Below are 21,035 nucleotides of genomic sequence, written 5' to 3' on the forward strand. Positions count from 1 at the left end.
CAAAACCCCAACAAACCAACTTAGCATCGACCGGTATCAGTCCACAAATATCATTAAGTATCTCCCAACAAGACATAACAGTATATTGTAATTCAGCTGACACATATCAGATCCTAAGCTAATTAATTGTAAATGAGTTAGTTTTCAAATTAACCATTAAATTACTGATAAAAGATTTAATAACTCCAATTAATGATGAGTTATCTATATTGGAGACCCACACTATGTGATCATGATCTGCACCACTAAAAACACCTAGAACCGAAAATAATATGTTTTGGCAGTTTCCTACCCAATATTTCACATGTTAGGACCAGGCCCCATACCAGTACCTTATCAAAGGAGTACAGCATGCTTCCATGCCAGGAGATGGTAAAGTATTGGAGTCAGCACAGCCCCTGCACCATGTCTCAGTACCATACTGGGTTTTTTATTACCGAACACGGTTTGGAACTTAAAACACTTCCCCTACCCATGCATCAAGTGCAAATTGTGCCAATTCTGCTGATGTGCAAAAATACATGATAGGGTATATAAATTGAAAATCCACACTGATGTCATCATATCCTTATCTTAAAACATGTATTATTGGAATTTAAAATAGGCTCTTTTTTTTATGAATGGGAGGAAAATAGGCTTTGTGATGCATAGATCACTGCAAGACATTCTATTATGGCATTAAAGTCATCAGTTTTTACACCCATAGGTTTGATACCTCCAAAATATATGACTTTTGGTTTCCAGACATTCTCATTGGTAAAGATCAAGATCACTGGTTCGGATCTCTAATTTGGATAGTATTCATGAATTCAAAAACCCCCATAACTGTGCTGTTAGTATTGTACCATTCCGATGTGAAACTAGCACCAATACGGGTGCCAAGATGCTGAAACTATCTGTCTCGTACGCACTGGCCATATCGGTCCATATCCGAGCATACCAAACGTACCAAAGTACCGGTCAATACCGGCATTCTTATTCTTTATAATGCTTTTTAGTTTCAATAAATACTGTCAGTACCAGGTACTGGTATTGTACCAATACTATAATGTTCGGATGAAAAAACGATATGAGATTCAGTACCGGTATTTAAAACCTTGACAATGTTGATTTTTGAATTACTAAATCTTTTACCAAAGAATTAACATTTAAAGTAGTACACTTCTATGTATTTTTCTATAAGATTTCCTTTCTTGAATAATTGTATTTTGTTGTGTTAGTTACTTAATTTGCAGTAACATTGTAGAGTATGTCATAGCATATTGTATTCTAGTGATGTTTGTTAGAAACAGTGATGCCTATAGTGCAAGGGTTCAAAGCTTACAGTGTACCTTGATGAATAAGCATGTTTATACATCCATCGAAGTAAAGCTAGCCTAAACAGTGCAGAATAAAAACTGAATAGGATCATGTAGCATATAATTGAAGGTTTACAAAGTAGTCAGCCACAGATCTGTGTTGGCACATACAAATTTTGCCACAATATTTGTAGTGCTATATGTTGTACCAAGTAACTACCAACACAAAAAAAATGGTGATTACTGAAATCTTAGCAGAAGAAGAGTAAACTAGTAGAACTAGAAAGGAAAACTTGCTTTCAGATCTCTTCATAAATTCAAGCTAGGTGAAAATACATCCCGCAGCCAATTTACATAGTTCTCTAATTTGATAAATCCTAGTGAATTATACCTCAATTATTGATACAATGTGTCTTTTATTATGCAAATTATTTGTTTACTACAACTCAAAAGGATTATGTTACACAATGTGCCACAACCTGTCCAATTGTGGTGAGAAGTGGGCAAAGGCTGGGATATGGAAAAGCAAACAATACTATCACAAGTAACCTTGAATAGGGATAATTGGTGACGAGGATCTGTAAAGCCAACTTCAAATGAATACAACAAGTTTGATGGTCATGGTCATGGTTACTAAAACTGTCTTCTTCAAACTTTTGTTTTTGATTGATCCTGATATGCAGAAAGATAGTCAATATTATTTCTTATAAACGATTACCACAAGTAAAAATATTGTGGCAAACTAGAATATTTTAAGATACTATAGTAACATTAATTTAGCTTTCAGCTCTTTTACTTAAGAATATATTAAGCAATATTCGCCGTACCACCCCAAACTTCCCAATTCGGAGCATACCAACCCACATCAAGTCAGAACTAGCACGAAAACACCATTTGGGTCGGCACAGGCCCCAAACCGACCAGTACCAACCCATACCAATCCGAACCGAGCTGAACCATACCATACTACCCAAAAACCTAGGTGCGTACTGTATCATACCAACCCGCACCAACCGATTTCAGATGGTACCATGATGAAAATTGAGGAAAAGAGGTTGGAAGCTGTCCACAAGATGCATACTGTATGGTACCATAATCGTACGGTACTGGTCCTGAGATTGCGGACCTTGATATTAAGGCTACAATTATGAAAAGACTTCATGCCACTACTAGGATTTAGCCTCTAGAAAGAACTACATCAAAGCTGAGTACAAGCCAACACAAACGTATCGGAGCAATAGTATATAGGACAACCATATCAAGTTTACAAGGAGCAATTTAAAAAGTCAGTTCCCACAGAGTAAATTCAGAAACAAGGAATGGGCTGAAGTACCAAATGCCATGGCAGTCAAAAAAATGCAAGTGCCTAGCAGGTAACGAAGGTGCTTGGCAATTTCTAAATCAAATTTCAGCTAGCACATGAGGTAATGATTGTACTGGTTACAGATAGAGAGAAATACCTTCAAGCTGTACCTGGATCAATCAGGGAATCTTGGCTAGTGGATAAAATAATGCTAAGGGTAACATAGAGCTTTCATGTCGAGCAATTCAAAAAATGTGATAAGCTAGAACTCTAAATCATACTTACGCATTAGAAATACCAGATTACATGCCAGGTTTGACATTTAAGTCATAATGGTTAGTGAAAAGAAGATTAAGTAGTAGTCTAAGCCCCTCAAATAATGGCCTCACAAGATAAAAGCTTGGATTTGCCAAGTGTCATCTTAGTATCTTAAACGCATTTGGATGAGATATATATAAATAAAGTTTTATTTACATACTGTACAAATTATAAGTTAGATGCCATTGCTTGGTTGTTGATATGACTGCAATCATTTAAGTTATATTGATTTATAGTTTTATGTAATTACAATTTTTTTACTTTTACAGAAATTTATAAGATTAGTTGTTATAACAAAATTTATATCAAACAATTGAATGTAACAGAATTTAATAATTCTTCTTATTGATTATTCAGGAAAATTTTATTATTATCTATACCCAAGGTCTACTGTGCCGGTACCGAGCACTGTACCAATTGCCCCGCGGCACAAGTCGGTACATGCCGTGCCGGGCCCGTACCAAGAGAGGAAACCTGCCGAAGCCGGAGAAGAAGAAGAGAAAGAGCAAGCAAGCGGGGGAGGGAGGGAGAAGGAGTGGCGGCGGATGCCGGCGGAGGCCGAGCCACCCCCCACGGCTCTCTGCCGGCCTCCCGCGGCCCTCCGCCAGCATTTGCCGCTGCTCCTTCTCCCTCCCCCGCTCGCTCTCTCTCTCTTCTTCTTCTCCAGCTCCGGCAGCGAACCGTTTTTAAAGCCAAAACCGTACCAGTAAACCACCGGTATGACTCGGAACGGGCGAAACTGTCCGGTTCAGAACGGTTCCGCATTCCTTGTCTATACCTATCAGCTTTCATCATGTAAAAAATAGAAGTATAAATGCAAAGATTAAGGACAACGGAACTGCTCAAATACTACCTTTCTTGTTTTATTTTCTTCTGATGCTTCATATTCCTTTGTAATTTTTCTGGCCCAAACTCCGAAACTTGAGCCAAAACCACCAAAACTGAAACTTGGTGAGCCTTATCTAAAGCAAAATTGAAACCAAGTTCTTAAACCTTATTATATCCTAAATCTATGTTCTGATATAAACAAATTAGTCGTGCAACATCTTTTCAAGTAACCATCAAAATAAGGTGTAGGTTAGTGGTTTGTGTTATCCACCAATTATTTTCTGATTCCACTTGTAAATGTACTATAACTACTTCAGTCCAGCTGTAATAACCCTAAATTTTTTTTTATATAAAAAAAGGGATAGAATAGTCCTTTAAAATTGATATAAGGGGTAAAATTGGAAGGATACAAAAGTTAATGGCATAACAGTAGATGCGTTGAAGTGTTAGGGGCAAAATGGGAAGCAATCAAAAGTTAATGGCATAACAGTAGATATATTGAAGTGTTAGGGGCAAAATGAAAAATTTAGCATTTTGATGTGACTTAATTGGTGGGTTGGCTGTGTCAGTGGAGTGAAACAGAGAAGAAAAGGGGGGGAAGTCTCGGGCGGTGACAGAGAGAAGGAAAAGAAGAAGAAGAAGAAGGAAAAAGAGAGAAGAAGAGAAGGAAAAAGAGAGAAAAAGAGAAGAAAAGAGAGAAGAAGAGAAGGAGAGGAAAAGTCCGAAAGAAAAAGAAGAGAAGGGAAGGGGGGATCCCGGTTGTGTCTCCGAAGAGAAAGGTAAACACCCGTCCCTACCTAGTTTTTTTTTTTTAATAAAATTAGGCTATACAAAAGGTGGATGTAGTCTAGAGGGGTCGGATAAGAGTTGTAGAGGTGGTTAAAAGAGGAAGAATCGGATTTCGACAAGTTTTTTTCGGCATTGCGGAAAAACTGTGTCGAAGTCCCAACTTCGGTGAATTATTTCGGGGGTCAATCGGCCTCCGATGGTGATGCATGTTACCTCTCTGGAAACCCCTATAAATGTAGAATATTATGTATAAATTTCATAAAATTTGGAATTTGAAAAGTGGATCAAAACCGGGACGAAGTAACCCACTGTCAGTCCGGGTTACTGTTCATCCGAGGTGAAGAAGGTGAAAAAAATGGTGTTGGGTCGACTCAAAGTAAGCCGGAGTCGACTCAGGGCTGAGTGGGGTCGACCCAAGTCTGGTAGGGTCGATTCTCTCAGAAAATTCCAGAAAATGGAAATATATTTTTGGCTCGGTGCTTGGGGTCGAGTCAGGGTGAGCTGGGTCGACCCAAGCAGGGGTCAACCCTCAAAGTTGGGGTCGACCCAAAGTTTAGTAAAATTTTGGATTGGAAGGGATTCGATCCCTTCGCACACCTTGACCCTATAGCATTGGTACAAGGTGTGTGTGGGATACTCTTGCATCATAATACATATAAAGGAAAGATTAATTGATAGGAAAAAGAGAAAAAGGAAAGGATTTAAAAAAGGGGGAAGTTGAGTCAATTAAAGTTTCCTATAATTATGATTGGCACGTAGATTATGGCCCTTGATACAAGACTAAATGTATTGTAAATGCATGTATCAGTTGGGCAAGAAGCTAGAGAATGAGAGGAGGAAGTCCCCTACTGCCTATTGTAGATTTTTGGAGGCGTATCAGGATTGTGCCAGATTGACAGGTGAGTGGAAGTTTGTACTTTGCACCATGAGCACATTCCTTATTCATTTTCATGAATGTTGCTAAGTGTGAATTGATTCCACTCGAGCATATTGATTGATATTGTAGTAGATTCCTCTATAATCTTGATTCTCCATGCTTGATTATTTTGTACATGCATTTGAGGGAACATTGAAAGAAATTACAAGGGATAGATGAGTAGTTAAATTGGTTCCAAATTGTGAAATGACTTCTTTTGTAAATTGATTTCATTTTCTATATTTCAAAGACTTGTAGAGCCTTTTTAGTGGTATATTGAGTTGTATTGCACTTCCTTGACCCTCACTCCTAACCCTGATGTTAGTTTATGATTGGGTCGTGGTCGAGTGAGTGGTAGTCTTGATTATAGTCCTTTTTAGTAGAGTATTGGGAGGATGCATTATGGCATTATGCATGGCTTGGCAGTATCTACAGAACACCTATAGTCGATGGGGCTAGACATCGGCCTGTGTGCATATAGTAGCCTTCTGGGTGGGCGAAACCCAGTCCCTTCCTAGAGGGGACACGGCCCTAGACGTAGGATCGACCAGTCCTGCGACTTATATATCTGCTTGCCGCCGGGCATAGTAAGACCCCGCAAGGTGCAGTATGGCTTTCCGCGGATGTAGAATTCCCGCGAGGTGCCGTTTAGTATACAGATGTGAGATGTTTTTGTGGATTTCTGTTCGGGAAACGGGCCAGCATTTGTATTATTGTGTGGTGTCATATTCCTGCATATGCATGTGACAGTAGGGAGTTGATATGGTTCGCCTGGGACGTAAGACCCACTAGTTTTACTGTAGCAGTCAATAATTTATGATGAGTTTACATAAATTATCTCTTAACATAGCAAAAATAGCAAAAACCATCAGAGAGGTAACATAGTTATATTATGATTAATCTGAGAATCAACAGTATTCACCTTCTCTTATTAACAAAAGTCTTCATTATTGAAAAATCTAGTCTCCCATCACAGTCAACATTTTTGACCAATTTAAATTGACTCAATCCACTATACTTTCGCTGCACAACTCTGATAAATATTCTCCGAATTTATTAATTGACTTTCTATCAAAATACAAATCTTAATTGTAAACTGAAATGATATAAAATTTTATGCCTCAAGTAGAGCCAAAAAAGAACTCTTAAGTCTCATCCCCAAATATATTTTACTGAATTGTAAATGACTCATAAAATAACATACAGAAAACCCTATGCTCCATAGTATAATCCTATACTTAATCCTGACTCACCCTATTGCTCTGACAGGACTCTTTTTAACCTTTGCTCTGATACCAAGCTTTGTCACGACCCCCGCCCCGGCCCGCCGGAAGCGGGGCGGGGGTCATGACACCAGCTGTCTCAGAGTAACAGAGTAGAGAAAGGCACAGAAGCTTGTTCTGCTTGGAAATAAAAGCTTTTTGATGTCTTCTTTCTTCGTACATTTTCTTCTTCCTGGTTGCCAATAACTCCAACAACAATAACAGTTGTACAGCACAATAAATATATTTCTAACAATTGCAAGATACTTAGTAGTAACTACTAGAAATCTCCTGCCAGCTAGTCCAACAACACATCTCACATCCTTCCACTCTGTTTGTGTGATGCAGGGTGTCCCTCCGAAAGCATAATCTAAAGGATTATCAGGAGATACTGACAACTGCTTTTAGTTTTTCCAGCATAAGCACAAACAGCAATTGTTGCAAATTGCTGGATAATATAGATGAACCAAAGTAAATAAGAAAAATTGCAATACACCAACGATATCACCAGAGAAATTGACCAAACTTTAGAGAAATTGGTAGATATATCTTCCAACATAAAATAAGGACTTACAAGTATTGTAACTTTGTGCAGTTTCCCAGCTCTGGAGGAATGGTTCCGTATAAGCTGTTACCATGTAGAGCTCTAGAACATGCAAGCATCAAATGTTACCATTAGAAGTGAAGTATACATAATCAAGTCCATTGGAGAGCAACAGCAGTTTACAAAAATCAGGAGAATGCTTACAATCGTTTTAAGTAACTTAGCTTGCTAATTTCTGGAGATATAGACCCAATCAACTTGTGGTAGGCAAGACTCCTGAAATATACAACATACAATAGATTATCACAATTTCCAGCATAAAAAGTTTTTAAGGGGCTAAGCTAGAGAGGAAAAAATACTTGTACTTATAAAAGTGGTAAAAGTTTACCTACTGATGAAACTCACAAGATCAGAAGAATATTATATAATTTGATAAGTGCACAACTGACAGGAATACACTGTTTACATCCTAACTCAACATACTTTCTATGGCATTTCTTAAACTTCCATGCATGGTCTGTACTGCATATGAAGATACACCTTACATGTTTGAACAAGATCTAACATAGGAAATTTGCATGTCCACCTGCCAATTTATTCTTATATCATAGTTGTCAATAATGGTTGTAATGGACAAACGTATGTGTTAACATGAATACAACTCTAAATTATCAATACAATTCAACTATTAGGTTAAATGTTCTTAAGCCATATATAAGTATCTTTGAGCATTTAAATTTGGCATTACATTAGTGACAAGAGGAAAACAAGAAATTCAAAATATTCATTCAAATTATACTACATTGTACAAATACAAAAAAGAACTCTTGCACATGGTCTTAGAAGTATTATTGTACTAATAAACTGTCACAAGATTAAAGCAAACTAGAAGTCATTAGCCCTGAGAGGCAGCCCTATCATAACACTAACTATAAAGCATAACCAACTTATTTTCATTTGGATTCTCATATCCTTCTTTGATTTTATTGGGCCAAACTCTCAGCTAGGGGTGCGGATGGGTCGGGTCGGGTCTTGAGTGATCCCGACGTGATCTAGTTTCTCGTTCGGATCCTAATTTTAGACCCAAACCGGACCCGATTAAAGATCGGGTCGGGACGGGTTGGATCCACAACTATAATTTTTGACCCAATAAGTCATTCGGGTCGGGTCCACGTATGACCCGGACCCCACCCGAATAATTCAGGTCCGGTCCAGGTCAGGTCCGGGTCCAGTCCGGGTCTCTCTTTCAAAACAACCCTTTCAAAGCTCATCATTATTCATCTTTTGTACTTCTTCTCAACGTCTCTAAATGCAACGAGAGCCCAACAAATATGCCTCTTATCCATGAGCTTGTTGACATCTACCTCCTTATCTAGAAATGGACTCGTGAAAATATCCAAGACATGTCTCATTCTATCTCCTGTTACAGTCTCTTCACAGAACCTCAAGGCAATGGGGCTAAAAAAAATACAAGGAGGCACCAGTCTTAGAAGAAATTTCACAAAAATACATGGTGCTTCTCCAGCATTTGTCCTCACCATCGATAGGGCTGCGCCGCCCACCGTCCCGCAGCCGCCGATGCTGCCCCCTTTTTTGTATGCGGTTAGCTCCTCGTCAGCGAGCTGGCTATTGGGGAGGAAGCCGATGCGGGCATGGCAGCAGAGAAGGGAGTAGAGCGTGAGGTGCCGCCCTCGTCATTGTCATAGGCTCAGAGCATGATGAAGACGTACTTGAGGAGTGGGACGAGGGTGAGGGTCCAGAAGACGAAGGAGAGCACGCCGTAGATCTCCTAGTTCGTCTCCGAGTGCTGGATATCCTCTGCGAAGGTGTTTTTGTACACGTACAGTGGCGACGTGCCCAGGTCCTCGTACACCACCCCCAGGCTCTGGTACGCCAAAGTTAAAATCTCCCTCCAAGAATCCCTTTATCATCACCCAGCCCTTGAATCCTTATCAACGCATGAAAACTAGATGATGAGATAAGATGAGGCAGGGAACAGATGAGGAATCCAGCTTACCTTGGAGGGACTGGAGTAGATGCCGCCCTCGAGATCCATGGCAAGCGGAGAGGTCTCAAGATCTTGAAAAACGCATTGGATTTTTTCCGAGAACGTGTCGATGGGAAAGAAAGATTTCACAGCTAAATGCTGGGGAGTGAGAAGCTCGAGAGGGGAAAAGGAGAGGGGAGGGAATTAGGTTTGGGTGAAACTGTTTTAATTTTTATGGGTTTTGATAGGGGTAGGTGAGATTTTGAAGCTGAGGGGCAAATGGGGATCGGAGGATCATCCAGGGAGGGTGAGAAGAAAGAAGAAGAAGAAAGAAAGAAAAAAAGAAGGGGAGCACTTTTTCCCTGCGGGTTGCGGGCTTGCGGCTGCGGCCTATGGGCCTGCAGGTCTAAATGGGTAGATCGAGTTCAGGTCTGATCGGATTAGGTCTTTTGGTAAACGATCCAAAATTGACCCAAAAAATGGATCGGGTCGGGTCGGGTCGAGAATGGGTTGACCCAGACCCAGACCCAACCCGAAAAATAGAACGGGTCCAAATTTAGAACCCGACCAAACCCCGCGGGTCCTAAAATTTGGATCGGGTCGGGTCTAAGCGGGTCGGGTCGACCCATTTGCAGCCTTACTCTCAGCTGACACAAAATATTTCAAGACCTTTCTTGCAGTTACCATCCAAGTGCCTTCAAAAACTGGAGATCATCTCAATACTGGTAACTCCTCTAACAAGGTCTGCTGAACCGACCTGTACCGGTCGGTTCAGCCCGTACCGGACCGGTACCGAGCCGCACCGGTCCGGTACAGGGGTGTAAAACGGTTCCGACCCAATATGGGTCGGAACCGTTTGGTTTGAGCCTTGTACCGGTGCGAACCGCTCGGTTCGCACCGGTATGAGCTCGAACCGGTGCGAACCGAGCCGGTTCGCACCGATTCGCTTCTGAAAAATAGTGCCAGCGCTGTGGCACTTTCAAAGTGCCACAGCGCTGGCCATAGGCACTTTCAAAGTGCCTCTGGCCACTTTGAAAGTGCCACACTGGGGCACTTTTCAAAGTGCCACTCAACCCGATTTTAGATATTCGAGAGTACTTTAAATGTATGTAATTAATTGTATCTTAATTTGAAAATATTTTATGTTCTTCATCTCATTATTTGAATCATTTGGAAGTAATAAGTTGCATCATCTACTTTTAACCTTAAACCTAAACATAAAAACATCAAAAAAAATATCCAAAAGTGAAAGAACTCCAAAAAAAAAAAAAAACGACAATGGGGTCGAAACCAGGCCGAATGTGCCCCATCGGTACGGTATCGGTTCAGCTCGGTTCGGCACCGGTACCGTACCGTTACCGGAGCCGACCGGTACGTCGGTACCATCGGTACCGCGAACCTTGTCCTCTAATCTTTAATGCACACAACTATTTAATTAGTTCTCCATTCTATTGTGCATCCCTATAGTGCTAATCCTAGCCCTTAATGCAACACAACTAAACCACTTAACAACCCATGCAACATACCCACCACCTTTATTATTTTGCCACACATCAACTCATACAACTCTAATTAGCCTTACTATTGGCTACTCAGTCACAGATCCTTCAGCATGCAGCTATAGTGAATATACTTAAAGCACATCCACCATCCTCTAGGTACATTAACATCTACATCTAACACCTCCATCATTCTAAACGGATAGGCTTCGGCTAATGAAAATAATTAATAGCAAACCATGGCCATCAGATTTAAATGCAACCTCATTTCATTATTAATCCACTAATATTGCTCTAGCAAACACTTGTTTCAAAGGATTTCTAATGTACGGAGGGCTACACCAGGAATGCCCAAGTTAATTGAGAAAGCATCCCAGGGACAGGCAAAGAGAAGGGTTTCAGCTAGAACTGGAATATTACTAACAAAAGAATAAGGTCAACAATAGGTGGTTGCAAAAACCCAATTAGTAACATGAAGTTGGGTCATATAAGATTATGATGAGAAATTGAGCTTTTCAGAAGAATATAAAATAATATATTTTAATATCAAATTATCAAATATGTTGTAGATGGCACATATTAATAACCAGCAAAGTAGCATATGCACGAAAGAAATACACGCACACACATAAAACAGCTATTAGATAGGTTATATTTGTAGGGAAGAAGACTCCTCCAGTCCAAGAATTCATAACCACAAATCAACCTAAATCTGACCACGACCAGTAGAACATGTGAATGTTTATTTGTTGAATCATTGTGAAAGCATCCCCAGGAAGTTATCAGCACTTTCAAGGTTTACATAAAGTAGCAGAAAGCATACCTTTTAGTACATCTCAAAAATGTTAAAAAATGCTTAGGACAGAGGCAGTTGATCAAGGGCAGCAATATGAGGTATAAGCTTCATGGTGGCCCAACGTGTAGGGCACCAGGTAAGAATTTAGATTGTTCAATTTCAGCCAAAAATTGTATCATCATAAACTACAAAAATGCAGTTAGAAAGCAAAAACTACTAATTTATGGCCAAACAGGTTGTGATGCCATGTTTGTTTTACAAGGTACGGACATCCAATATAAATGTAATCATTCATATAAGCCAATTATAAAAATACATACTACTCATTAGCACCTCTCGGATAATCAGCAACGAATAACTTGGCATGTTAAACTTTAAATTGAGAAATAATCACAATAATGCATGATTATCGGATGCACCAAAGCATAGGAGATTAATGATAGAATAAGGTAAGCAACAACAAAATTAGTTATGTTGAAGGATGTGAGACGATGGAAGAGACAAAAGAATAAAATGAGGGAAGAATACTAAAAATTAGGTTACAAAGAATAAATCTTACCTCTACATTGCCAAGAAGCAAGGTGCTAAGATTACCATCCTCAAAATAGTGAAAAAATTGCAGATCTATACCCTCTCAAGGGTATTTTAACGGGAAGAGTCCTGACAAATATCTATTCCAAGAAAAAAGACAGGACTCAAGGGTTTCAGAAGGGAGAAAACAGACTTCAGGCACATATTTGTAGATTTTGATGAAGAGTTAGGAGGCTGAAGGATTAAAAGTTTTGAGCTTAATGGGGATCCATTGCAGATTTTGAATGTTCAGTAGGAGAGCTGATTGACATGGTTTGTTGTTTGCACACCTGAAATAGCAACAAGTAGGACCTCACAAGAGGGTTAGTGACCTTACTTTAGGTCTGCACCCCAAGGAATTGGAGGCTGGCTTTTGTAGGAAGGGTTCTCAGACTAAGCACACTATTTTGCAGGCAGCCAGTGGCTGGTACTGGGATGAGTTACTGACCAACTAAAAGGGAAAAAAATAAGAATGTAATAAGACAACACACAAGTGGGAAAATACATGTATATGCATATATGCTTGTAAGCCTTGGAAATCAGTTTGCTAAGGCACTAAGTGCTGTTTAGTGTCATAGTAGATGATATATACAGTAGTGCATAAGACTTCTGTAACCGGACTACGGATTTTAGTAATGTTTAGGTATATTAAAATTAATGAAACTTTAAGATTAAAAAAAAAAAGGTACCTTAGCATTTAAAAGTTGAAAATTGACTCGGAGCCAAAAATCGAAGTTGAAAAATCAACTTTTTTTGTTGAGAAATTTGAATTTTAAATATTTTTATTGAATTCAAATAGGGGCTACTTGTTTATATATCATGTTTTAAAGTAAATGGAAATAGCCTATTATAGCATGTCCATATGTCTACCTTTAATTGCATGTCCACTAAGTTACTAGGCTGGATCCTTATGCAACCGACATAATGAATTGGCTCTAGGAATTGATCTAAGTAGGTCATGTCACCTAGTGAGCCCCACTTCCTAGCTGACCTACTTCAATGGTGGGCTGAACTGATCTAATCAAGTGGACCTCAAATTCAAGTTTAATATAAATGTATTTTGATTGTTTCTTTATTTTCTTCCTTATGAAAGGACTTTAATTTATGGAATTTTCATTACTGAAGTGTTTCACTGAAACAGCATTTTAACTATTGGGCAATTGTTCAACTAATGGTTTTGCCTGGATTATTGTGCCTTTTCCTAAACATGTGTTCTAAATCTTTAATAGTATCTTATTCCTTGTTGAATGCTTTTATTTTTGAATTTCATTATAAAATGACCTCAATAAGTCTATCTCAGGCATTTCAGTTATGATTTAATTGTGTTTCATTTAAAAAGCCATTTGCTTGCTATGGACACAATTTTTTTCGACAACGGTAAAGTTGCTTACTAAGCTGTATTACATAATCTTTTCATTGTGATTAATGAGTGAACGAACCATTTTTTAATGAAAAGGACTTGATGGAGTGGAAGTTGCCTTTTGGATCAAGTCAATATTGAAGCGAAACATGGTATATCATGCTTTGTTGATATCCTGAAAGGTATAGTGCATATATGTATATTAATTTCTAAGTGAATTTTTATGTGAAATATCCTTATTTATAATTTGTTGAATCATAAGCTATTTTGAGGCTGATTTGAATTTTAATTGTCAAGTTGATCGACTGCAATGGTCACCCTGAGGTCATGACAAAGAAGGCAGTGGACTGCATGAGTATGTACTGATATTGGGATTGGCAAGAAAAGGACGCAAAGTGAAGAAATATAGAATAAAAAGAAGGAAAAAGGAGAAGAAAAGAGATCTGAACTCAATCCACAGTGATCTTGCTCCAAGATCCACATCTTATACAATGACGAAGGCACACAAACTCGAGCAAATTTCTTTAATCAAAACATCATAGAGAGAAAATGGAGAACAAGAGGGTATACAACAGAAATTGAAACATGACTTAGATATGAGATTCAAATTAAAAAACTTAGTGCCTAATCCTTACATTGGAGCCTGCATCCTCCAATTTGACTAAAAAATAGTTGAAATTACCTAACAATTCAAAACACTTAAGATGGGGACCCGTGGTCTCTATTCTACCAAGCAGGAATTGGGGAATCACTGTCCAATGTTTCTAGCACATCCTAAACGCATGATACTCTATCAGCATGCCAAATCTCAACATAATAGACATACCATGCTTAGCCTCAACCAATAAAAGCATGATATATGATTTTGAAGTTCAAGACTCCATCATCAACTTCTACATATTCTAATTGGAAGCCCAATGAAAGAAAAAAAAGTGAAAGAAACCAACTCATCCATATAATAGACTTTATTCTCTCCTCATATGACTGTATTAGGTTTTCAAGTAACAAAATCCTTGACCAAGACTACTTAAACCAATAAAACAGGCTATTTAAGATATGAAAATGCAAATCTAAAACCATCACCAAACTAAATTGCATGAAATAGAAAATAGATGGTGCTATATGGCAGCACATGGGCCTGACTTAGTATTTTGCAACTTAGTTATGAGAGAAACAAGTTTCACAAAATTTAGACTATTAAGTAGTCATGATCCATCATCTAAGCACATTTAAGCAAGGAGAATCCATTATAAAGTTTAAATGCAGCATCAAATGTGGACCAAAACATGAGATAAAAGAGTTGCACAAATGAATCTCTGAATAGATGCATTTCCTCTACCAATCCAAATACTTAATAAACCATATCAATAATGGAAATACAATGAAGTGAGATGAACATATCCTAGAAAACCACGTGCTCGAATCCACAAACAGCAAAACATTCCCATCAATCAAGTGGCCAAAAGATGGCCTCCTGACAAAACATTTGACATATCCATTCAGGTTGTATAGTCCAAATCAATCCCAAATGCATTCTTTACTCATTTAGTCAGATTTAGTAATTCTATGATCTGAGATCTGATTTGATGACCAGAGTAGCATGATCTCCCCCAGTTAGAAGAAAAAACTAGTTTTTGTGCTCATAGGCAGCTCAAAATGGATCTCCTTCAAACAACTTCCATGAACAATTTCAACTTTCTTGGACAAATAAAAATTTCCACACATGTTCAAACCTATTTCAATTACTTATCCCTTCAAGAAGGAGAGGTAAGTTTTAAAAAAATCTCCTTTTCTTGCACACTTCTCACAAAACTTGCTTTCAATGTTACTGTCCTTTGACAAACTTTATTTGATCTCATGCCACTTGGATGCACCCAAAATCCTAACTTACAACCTCAAGTTTATTGTATTATTGTTCGATAACATATTTTCTGCAGTGTCCTATAAAATTTAGACAACATTCTACTGGTTTATGAATCAGTCAACATTTCATTTGACAAAAATAAACAGCATGGTCCTCCTACTGTGCTGCACCCATAGAATGGTCCATCATACCGCCCTATACCGGGTGGAACTGGTACGAAACTCAAGTTCAGATCGGCACAGGCCCCGTACTACCCAGTACCATCCCGTACCGAGGTGTACCACCACATGCCAAGGCGTACCAAGGTGGGTACTAACCCGTACTGCGGCATACTAAGATAAAAAGTGAGAAAAATGGTTACAGAGATGTTTTAGTACACGATGCATACGTTACCATATCAACCATACCATACCAAACTAGTAAGGTACATTATGGTATCCAGTATCGAGGTTGTAGACCTTTCCCTATAGCATCATACCAAGGATGTTGAAGAATATCAATGACATCAAACTGCACCCTGGCATGTACATTTACAGTTGCTAGCTTTAGAAGTATTCGAGTATCACTCGTTCACTAAATGATTCTTATGTTGTATGTATGTATGTATGTGTAAGTCTCCAAACATCAGTGCAACCAGGCATGGATCACCTAAACGAGCAATTACAATTTTGTGAGACATTTCTCAAAATGCTTCATGAATGCTATTCTTTTCCGCAACTAGCTTCCACACCTTTTGTTAATAATTAGGACAAGCACGGCAAAAGAAATTTCAGCATGCATGGCCACAGGTTGGCTCCATAACAGTCCAAGAGTTTTCTTCATTCAGACTTACCCAGTTGAAACATGTCTAGCAAAAGCAAATTATCCTGTTCATTGTCTGTCAGCATGCCCAGAACTTTATAGCTATTTTTTACGGCCATATTGATGACAAAATGCAAGATTTTATTTTAATCAACATAAACTATGAAAGATGAGGCTATATATAAACCTCGATAAAATTTAAGCAACAAAAAAGGGACAAGTCAAAACTAAGGTTCTGAATCAAAAGGTCAAAAAAGTAGCTACAATAGGTTTGAGAGCTTAAGTTGGGGCACTAGAACTTACAATACAGTTACAAAGCAAATATGTAATTACATTGCAGTTTTGTAGATTGCAGAAAAAGTGTTATCAATAAAATATGTCTTGGCTGCTGGGAAATGAAGAACAATCCAAGTCCTGACCTCTTACAACAGCACATTTACATTTGAATGCAAATTACGTGATTAGTTGACAATATATCTCATATAAATATGAATGCTCAGGAGTGTGACTCCAACTCCAACTTCAAGTTTGACTCTTATTTGTGAACTCCCATAACTGCTGGTTAGCATAAAATAACTTTTGCTTCTTTACATTACCAGCTAGGAAAACCAAACCCTGAGGGTTTTCTGATTTATCTTTTTGGAGAATGAAGAGCAACTATCCCTATTTTCCATTCCCAAGGAACACCATGCCTATTTCTTCCTCCCCCCCTACTGTAGTCGTCTGTTTATTTTCATTGGACAGACTCTACCAGGGAGATCAAGACTTCCACAGATCACATGCAACAAGCATGGAAGACTCTACTCCCTATATAATGAGAACTCTTTGTAGCATCTCCACCCTTAAATTCGTCTCTCTCTCTCTCAGCACACATGCTGCACATCAGTATTTCTTATTTTCATAAGCAGTCTCAGTATAGTCTCCACTGGAGGGAGTCTTCAAGGCTTTAACATCAATTTAAGTTTAACAATCAGCAGATTTCTTATTTTTCAATTTGGCACCAAGTTTTAGGAACTGCCACCATTCTTTCCTTGGAGCTTCAATGATCATTAGAGCACATGGGCTGGCCACAACAAAAGACCTAACTCTTTTAAGTCATATGAAACTCATAGCTTAAGTGATCTAAATGGGAAAGCAATCAGAGGCCGCCAGCAATTCCACTAAATGTTCCAAAAATTGGGCCTTATCTTTATAAACTATATGAATCAAAGGTACTGGGCCACATCTAGTATGTGATAAGTCTCCATCTGAGAAAAAAAAGCCCGTATGCACATACATCTCTCCTTAAAATATAAGGCAAAACTAAGCCCCATTTGATCCTGTTTGGTTGTCACCCTCCCTCACTGAATCCAAATGAGATTGTGCAACTTCATATCACAACGTATAAAAAAAGTTTAGGGTATGTCTGCATGTGTATACTGTTCCCCAACAAATCTTGGTGTCAACTAAAAGCTCTCTTAATCATTTCTGATCTTAGCAGCCAACTATCCTGCTTGAAGTGCTATATTCACTTCGAAAGTCACTCCCCTTCATGAGTCCTATCACATTTGAAGTCGAGCATTTTCTCTTCAGATGATATCCCCCAGATTATCATTTTTGAGTAGTTTCAAAACTCATGTATCAAGTATTCTACATGCAAGCAACAATCTCACTTGCAAACAGAGAAAATGAAAACATCCAATAGGTAAGTTCTTGTTATATCAACAAATCTAGGCATTAGCTTCAGAGTTCATTCAAACACTTGCAAGTAATCTTGTTTCTAAATTGTTTCATGATCTCTTTCTTTCGCAAGCTCTATTTTCCTACTCACTTGAGCTATATTCACTTTGCAATAAGAAAGAAACAGAGACTTGTAAAGAGCCTAATTTACAATATAATATGAAACAATGGTTACAACTTACAAGTGTGTATAATAAAGGTAACAATACAACCCATAAATACACTATATCATAAAGCTACTTACAGATAAATTACTCTCTTTGTATGATCGTCACATGTCACACCTTTCCATTTACAAGGATCAGGATCTTCTTGTCTCCAATGGAGAAAGACACCATCTGAACTAGAAATAGCTGTCTTAAAACTTAGAAGCGCATCACCTATACGAAACAATTCTCAAATTAAAAAGATATAATTATACAAAAGAACAATAATACAAATATTATGAAATTTCTGAAACATCTCATAGACTCGTACCATCTGAACTAATGGCACTGCTTATTGGCACCACCATGAGGAGGATAAGCATTATGGAAAGAAAGTGTTGCCTCTGACATTTCATCAGAAATAAGCCCATTGGTATGCTTGTTGAGCGTAACAAAATTACAACAAATCATCTGATGAATCCCTGATGTCATGCATGAAGCACAAAGTTATCTGTAAGAGATGTAAATGCCATCTGAATTGTGCAAAAGATCAAAACATCTGGGGAGAGAGAGAGATATCAGCTCAGTAACTAGCATAGAGTTCATTCAGTGAATTCCTATCAAACACAAAATGCAGACCCACAACCATGTCATCTTTAAGGATCTCATGAACATGCAGAAGAGTATTCTCTAATTTTCCTAATAACCACCTTAATACAATTACTTCCAATTGATTATAAATTAACAATCCTATTGAATATATAATTCAGCTTAAGGACTGGTTGGTTGCTCATGACAGAATATTTTTTGTAGTTAGAAATTCATCTAGCTGGAACTGCAGAGTTCCATGTGGCTAGATGGATGGATGCAACTGCAAGTGCTATAACTAAGCTTTCTTTTTTCCTCCTTTTTTGGGAGGTGGGGGTGTTGGGAGGGCATAGTCTGCAGCTGGGCACTGCAGGGTGACAAAAATTATTTGGTCGATGTGGCAACCCTATATATAGGGTGGTAAATTTACCTCATAGCCTTAAATTCTATTATGAGGATCCACCTTTCTGCAGCCCCAATGCCTCCAATCAAGTAGAAGAAAATATGTCAGAGTCTATTCTAATTCACCTATGAATTAGGCTTGCACAGCGATACAACAGCTAGCAGATCCTGCTGAGGTAGGATCACCTGCTCAGTTACCTTTGTAGTTCCTATCAGTGTGTTAGCGTGGCTAGTCATGATTCAACCAATCAAATGGGGAGTTCAATAAATGCAGTGTAAAAGGCTAAAAATTGCATTAATAACTTAACATCTATCTCAAAACTGGTTTCAAAATAACATTGTAGACCTAGAATTGATATTATCAAAATAGCTAGCCAAAAGGTATTATTTGGGCTTCTTGATTCTGTATAAGTACCCAAGATCTACCCAGCGAATAACTGATGTGAGACTGAACACACATGCCCACACGAGTCCTCGCATACTCCCTCCGTTTAAGCCATGACGTCCTCGTCAGGCTAAAATTTCAAATTCATTCAAATCTAATTACAAGCACCACGATCGGCCTGTGGTCAGCCCCAATAGATTCATGCTGCAATGTTCCCTAGTCCACATAAATTATGAGTCGAGTCCGCTCTGAAACCATTTGTAGCAACTCAGGACTTTCCCCAAAAAATGCTAGCCAGAAAGTATTGTTTGAGTTTCTTGATTCTGTATAAATACCCAATATCTACCCAGCGAATGACCAATATGAGACTAAACACGTGCCCGCACGAGTCCTCGCACCTAGGAAGCCTACTTGGGAACAAAACAGAAGCATCTGACATGAATGGGAAAGACTGTAATCCAACAGTCAATGATCGTGAAAGGTGCTGGGTAAGATTTGACAGTTTTACTCAGTTTCTACAAACTACAGACACCACTTTCACTTCTGAAGCCGTAAAGAGCTGCAATCCTCCTCCTTTTCCTGGAAGATTTAAAGTTAATCAAGAAATACCACTACAAAATCTACAGCTTCTAAAAAAATTTAACCTAGCGTACGCAATTAACTAAATCCAGAAGAAAAATAACTTAAATGCGGCAAAAATCCTAGCTTTTAGAGTCTATGTGAGGGTGGAATCACCATAACACAAGAAATTGCATGCGATAAAACCAAAAAGGTTACATTTTTTCCAACAGTTTCACGATCTTGTAGTAATCCAAGACAAATATTGCAGGAAAAGAGCAGAAAGGAAAGCAAAAAAAAAAACTCACCTTCAATGAAAATGCCAGCCAGAAATCAACACAATAGACTGAAATTCTTCATGATAAAACCCAAAGACTTATTTTTTCCACTCTTCCACGATCTTGCAGTGACCCGAAGCACGTATTGCAGATAAGCAACAGGACAAAACAAAAAAGAAATGAAATTGAAAAGAAAACCGCGAGAGAAGAGAAGCAATCGTACCTCGAATCGATCTCCGGAGGAGCTCGAAAGGAATGCGGATCGGGAGAGAAGAGAGGATTGCAGGGAACCCTAGATTCCCGAGATAGGGTGTGGGAAGTGGGGTATGAGGGAGGGGGCGTGGTGAGGGAGAGGGAGAGTGTCGTCTCTCGGACCAATGAGAGAGAGATGGGGGATGCTGTCCCACTGACAACGCGACGCCTCACACGTGTAGCCGACCTTGGAATCTTTTTCCATCGGCACGTGCGGGTTGGATTTGCCCGAGGGACCGCGCGACGGAGTCGGTGTGCCTCGGTGACGTAACGCCTGCCGAATACGGTATATACTGTTTGCTAATTAAAGTACAATCCTGAGCCAATGCTATACGGAACACTGCACTTTTAGAAACAAATGAGATACGATTCATGCAGTATCTTTTGCAGGGCTGTGATATTGCGAAAGCTGGTGGTTTACTTCGGAAGCAAGAAAATGAAGTGTAGACTTTACCAACTCTATGTCTTTCATGTTGCATTAAAAGCAAAATAAGATATAATAGTGAAATTTATGTAATTTAATCCTTCCTGAACAACAAAACTAATAAGGAAAGAGTGGTTTAATTACTTCT

At 38.7% G+C, this 21,035-nt stretch overlaps 1 protein-coding gene across 1 annotated transcript in view; it reads right to left on the bottom strand.

Moving 5' to 3' along the window:
* Window positions 1-20,595, bottom strand: part of LOC103716644 (LRR receptor-like serine/threonine-protein kinase FEI 1) — a 32,393-nt gene extending 11,798 nt beyond the window's left edge. The window contains exons 1-6 of the mRNA XM_008804727.4: window positions 20,435-20,595; window positions 20,242-20,333; window positions 18,332-18,482; window positions 18,099-18,234; window positions 7,463-7,534; window positions 7,289-7,360 (exon numbers count right to left, since the gene is read on the bottom strand). Of these exons, the coding sequence (XP_008802949.1) occupies window positions 7,289-7,360; window positions 7,463-7,534; window positions 18,099-18,234; window positions 18,332-18,431 (380 nt within the window). The 5' untranslated portion in view covers window positions 18,432-18,482; window positions 20,242-20,333; window positions 20,435-20,595. The remainder of the gene's footprint in view (window positions 1-7,288; window positions 7,361-7,462; window positions 7,535-18,098; window positions 18,235-18,331; window positions 18,483-20,241; window positions 20,334-20,434) is intronic.
* Window positions 20,596-21,035: the final 440 nt, after the last annotated feature.

The sequence above is a fragment of the Phoenix dactylifera genome, chromosome 5, assembly GCF_009389715.1.
Source record: "Phoenix dactylifera cultivar Barhee BC4 chromosome 5, palm_55x_up_171113_PBpolish2nd_filt_p, whole genome shotgun sequence".
In the NCBI taxonomy this organism is placed as follows: Eukaryota; Viridiplantae; Streptophyta; class Magnoliopsida; order Arecales; family Arecaceae; genus Phoenix; species Phoenix dactylifera.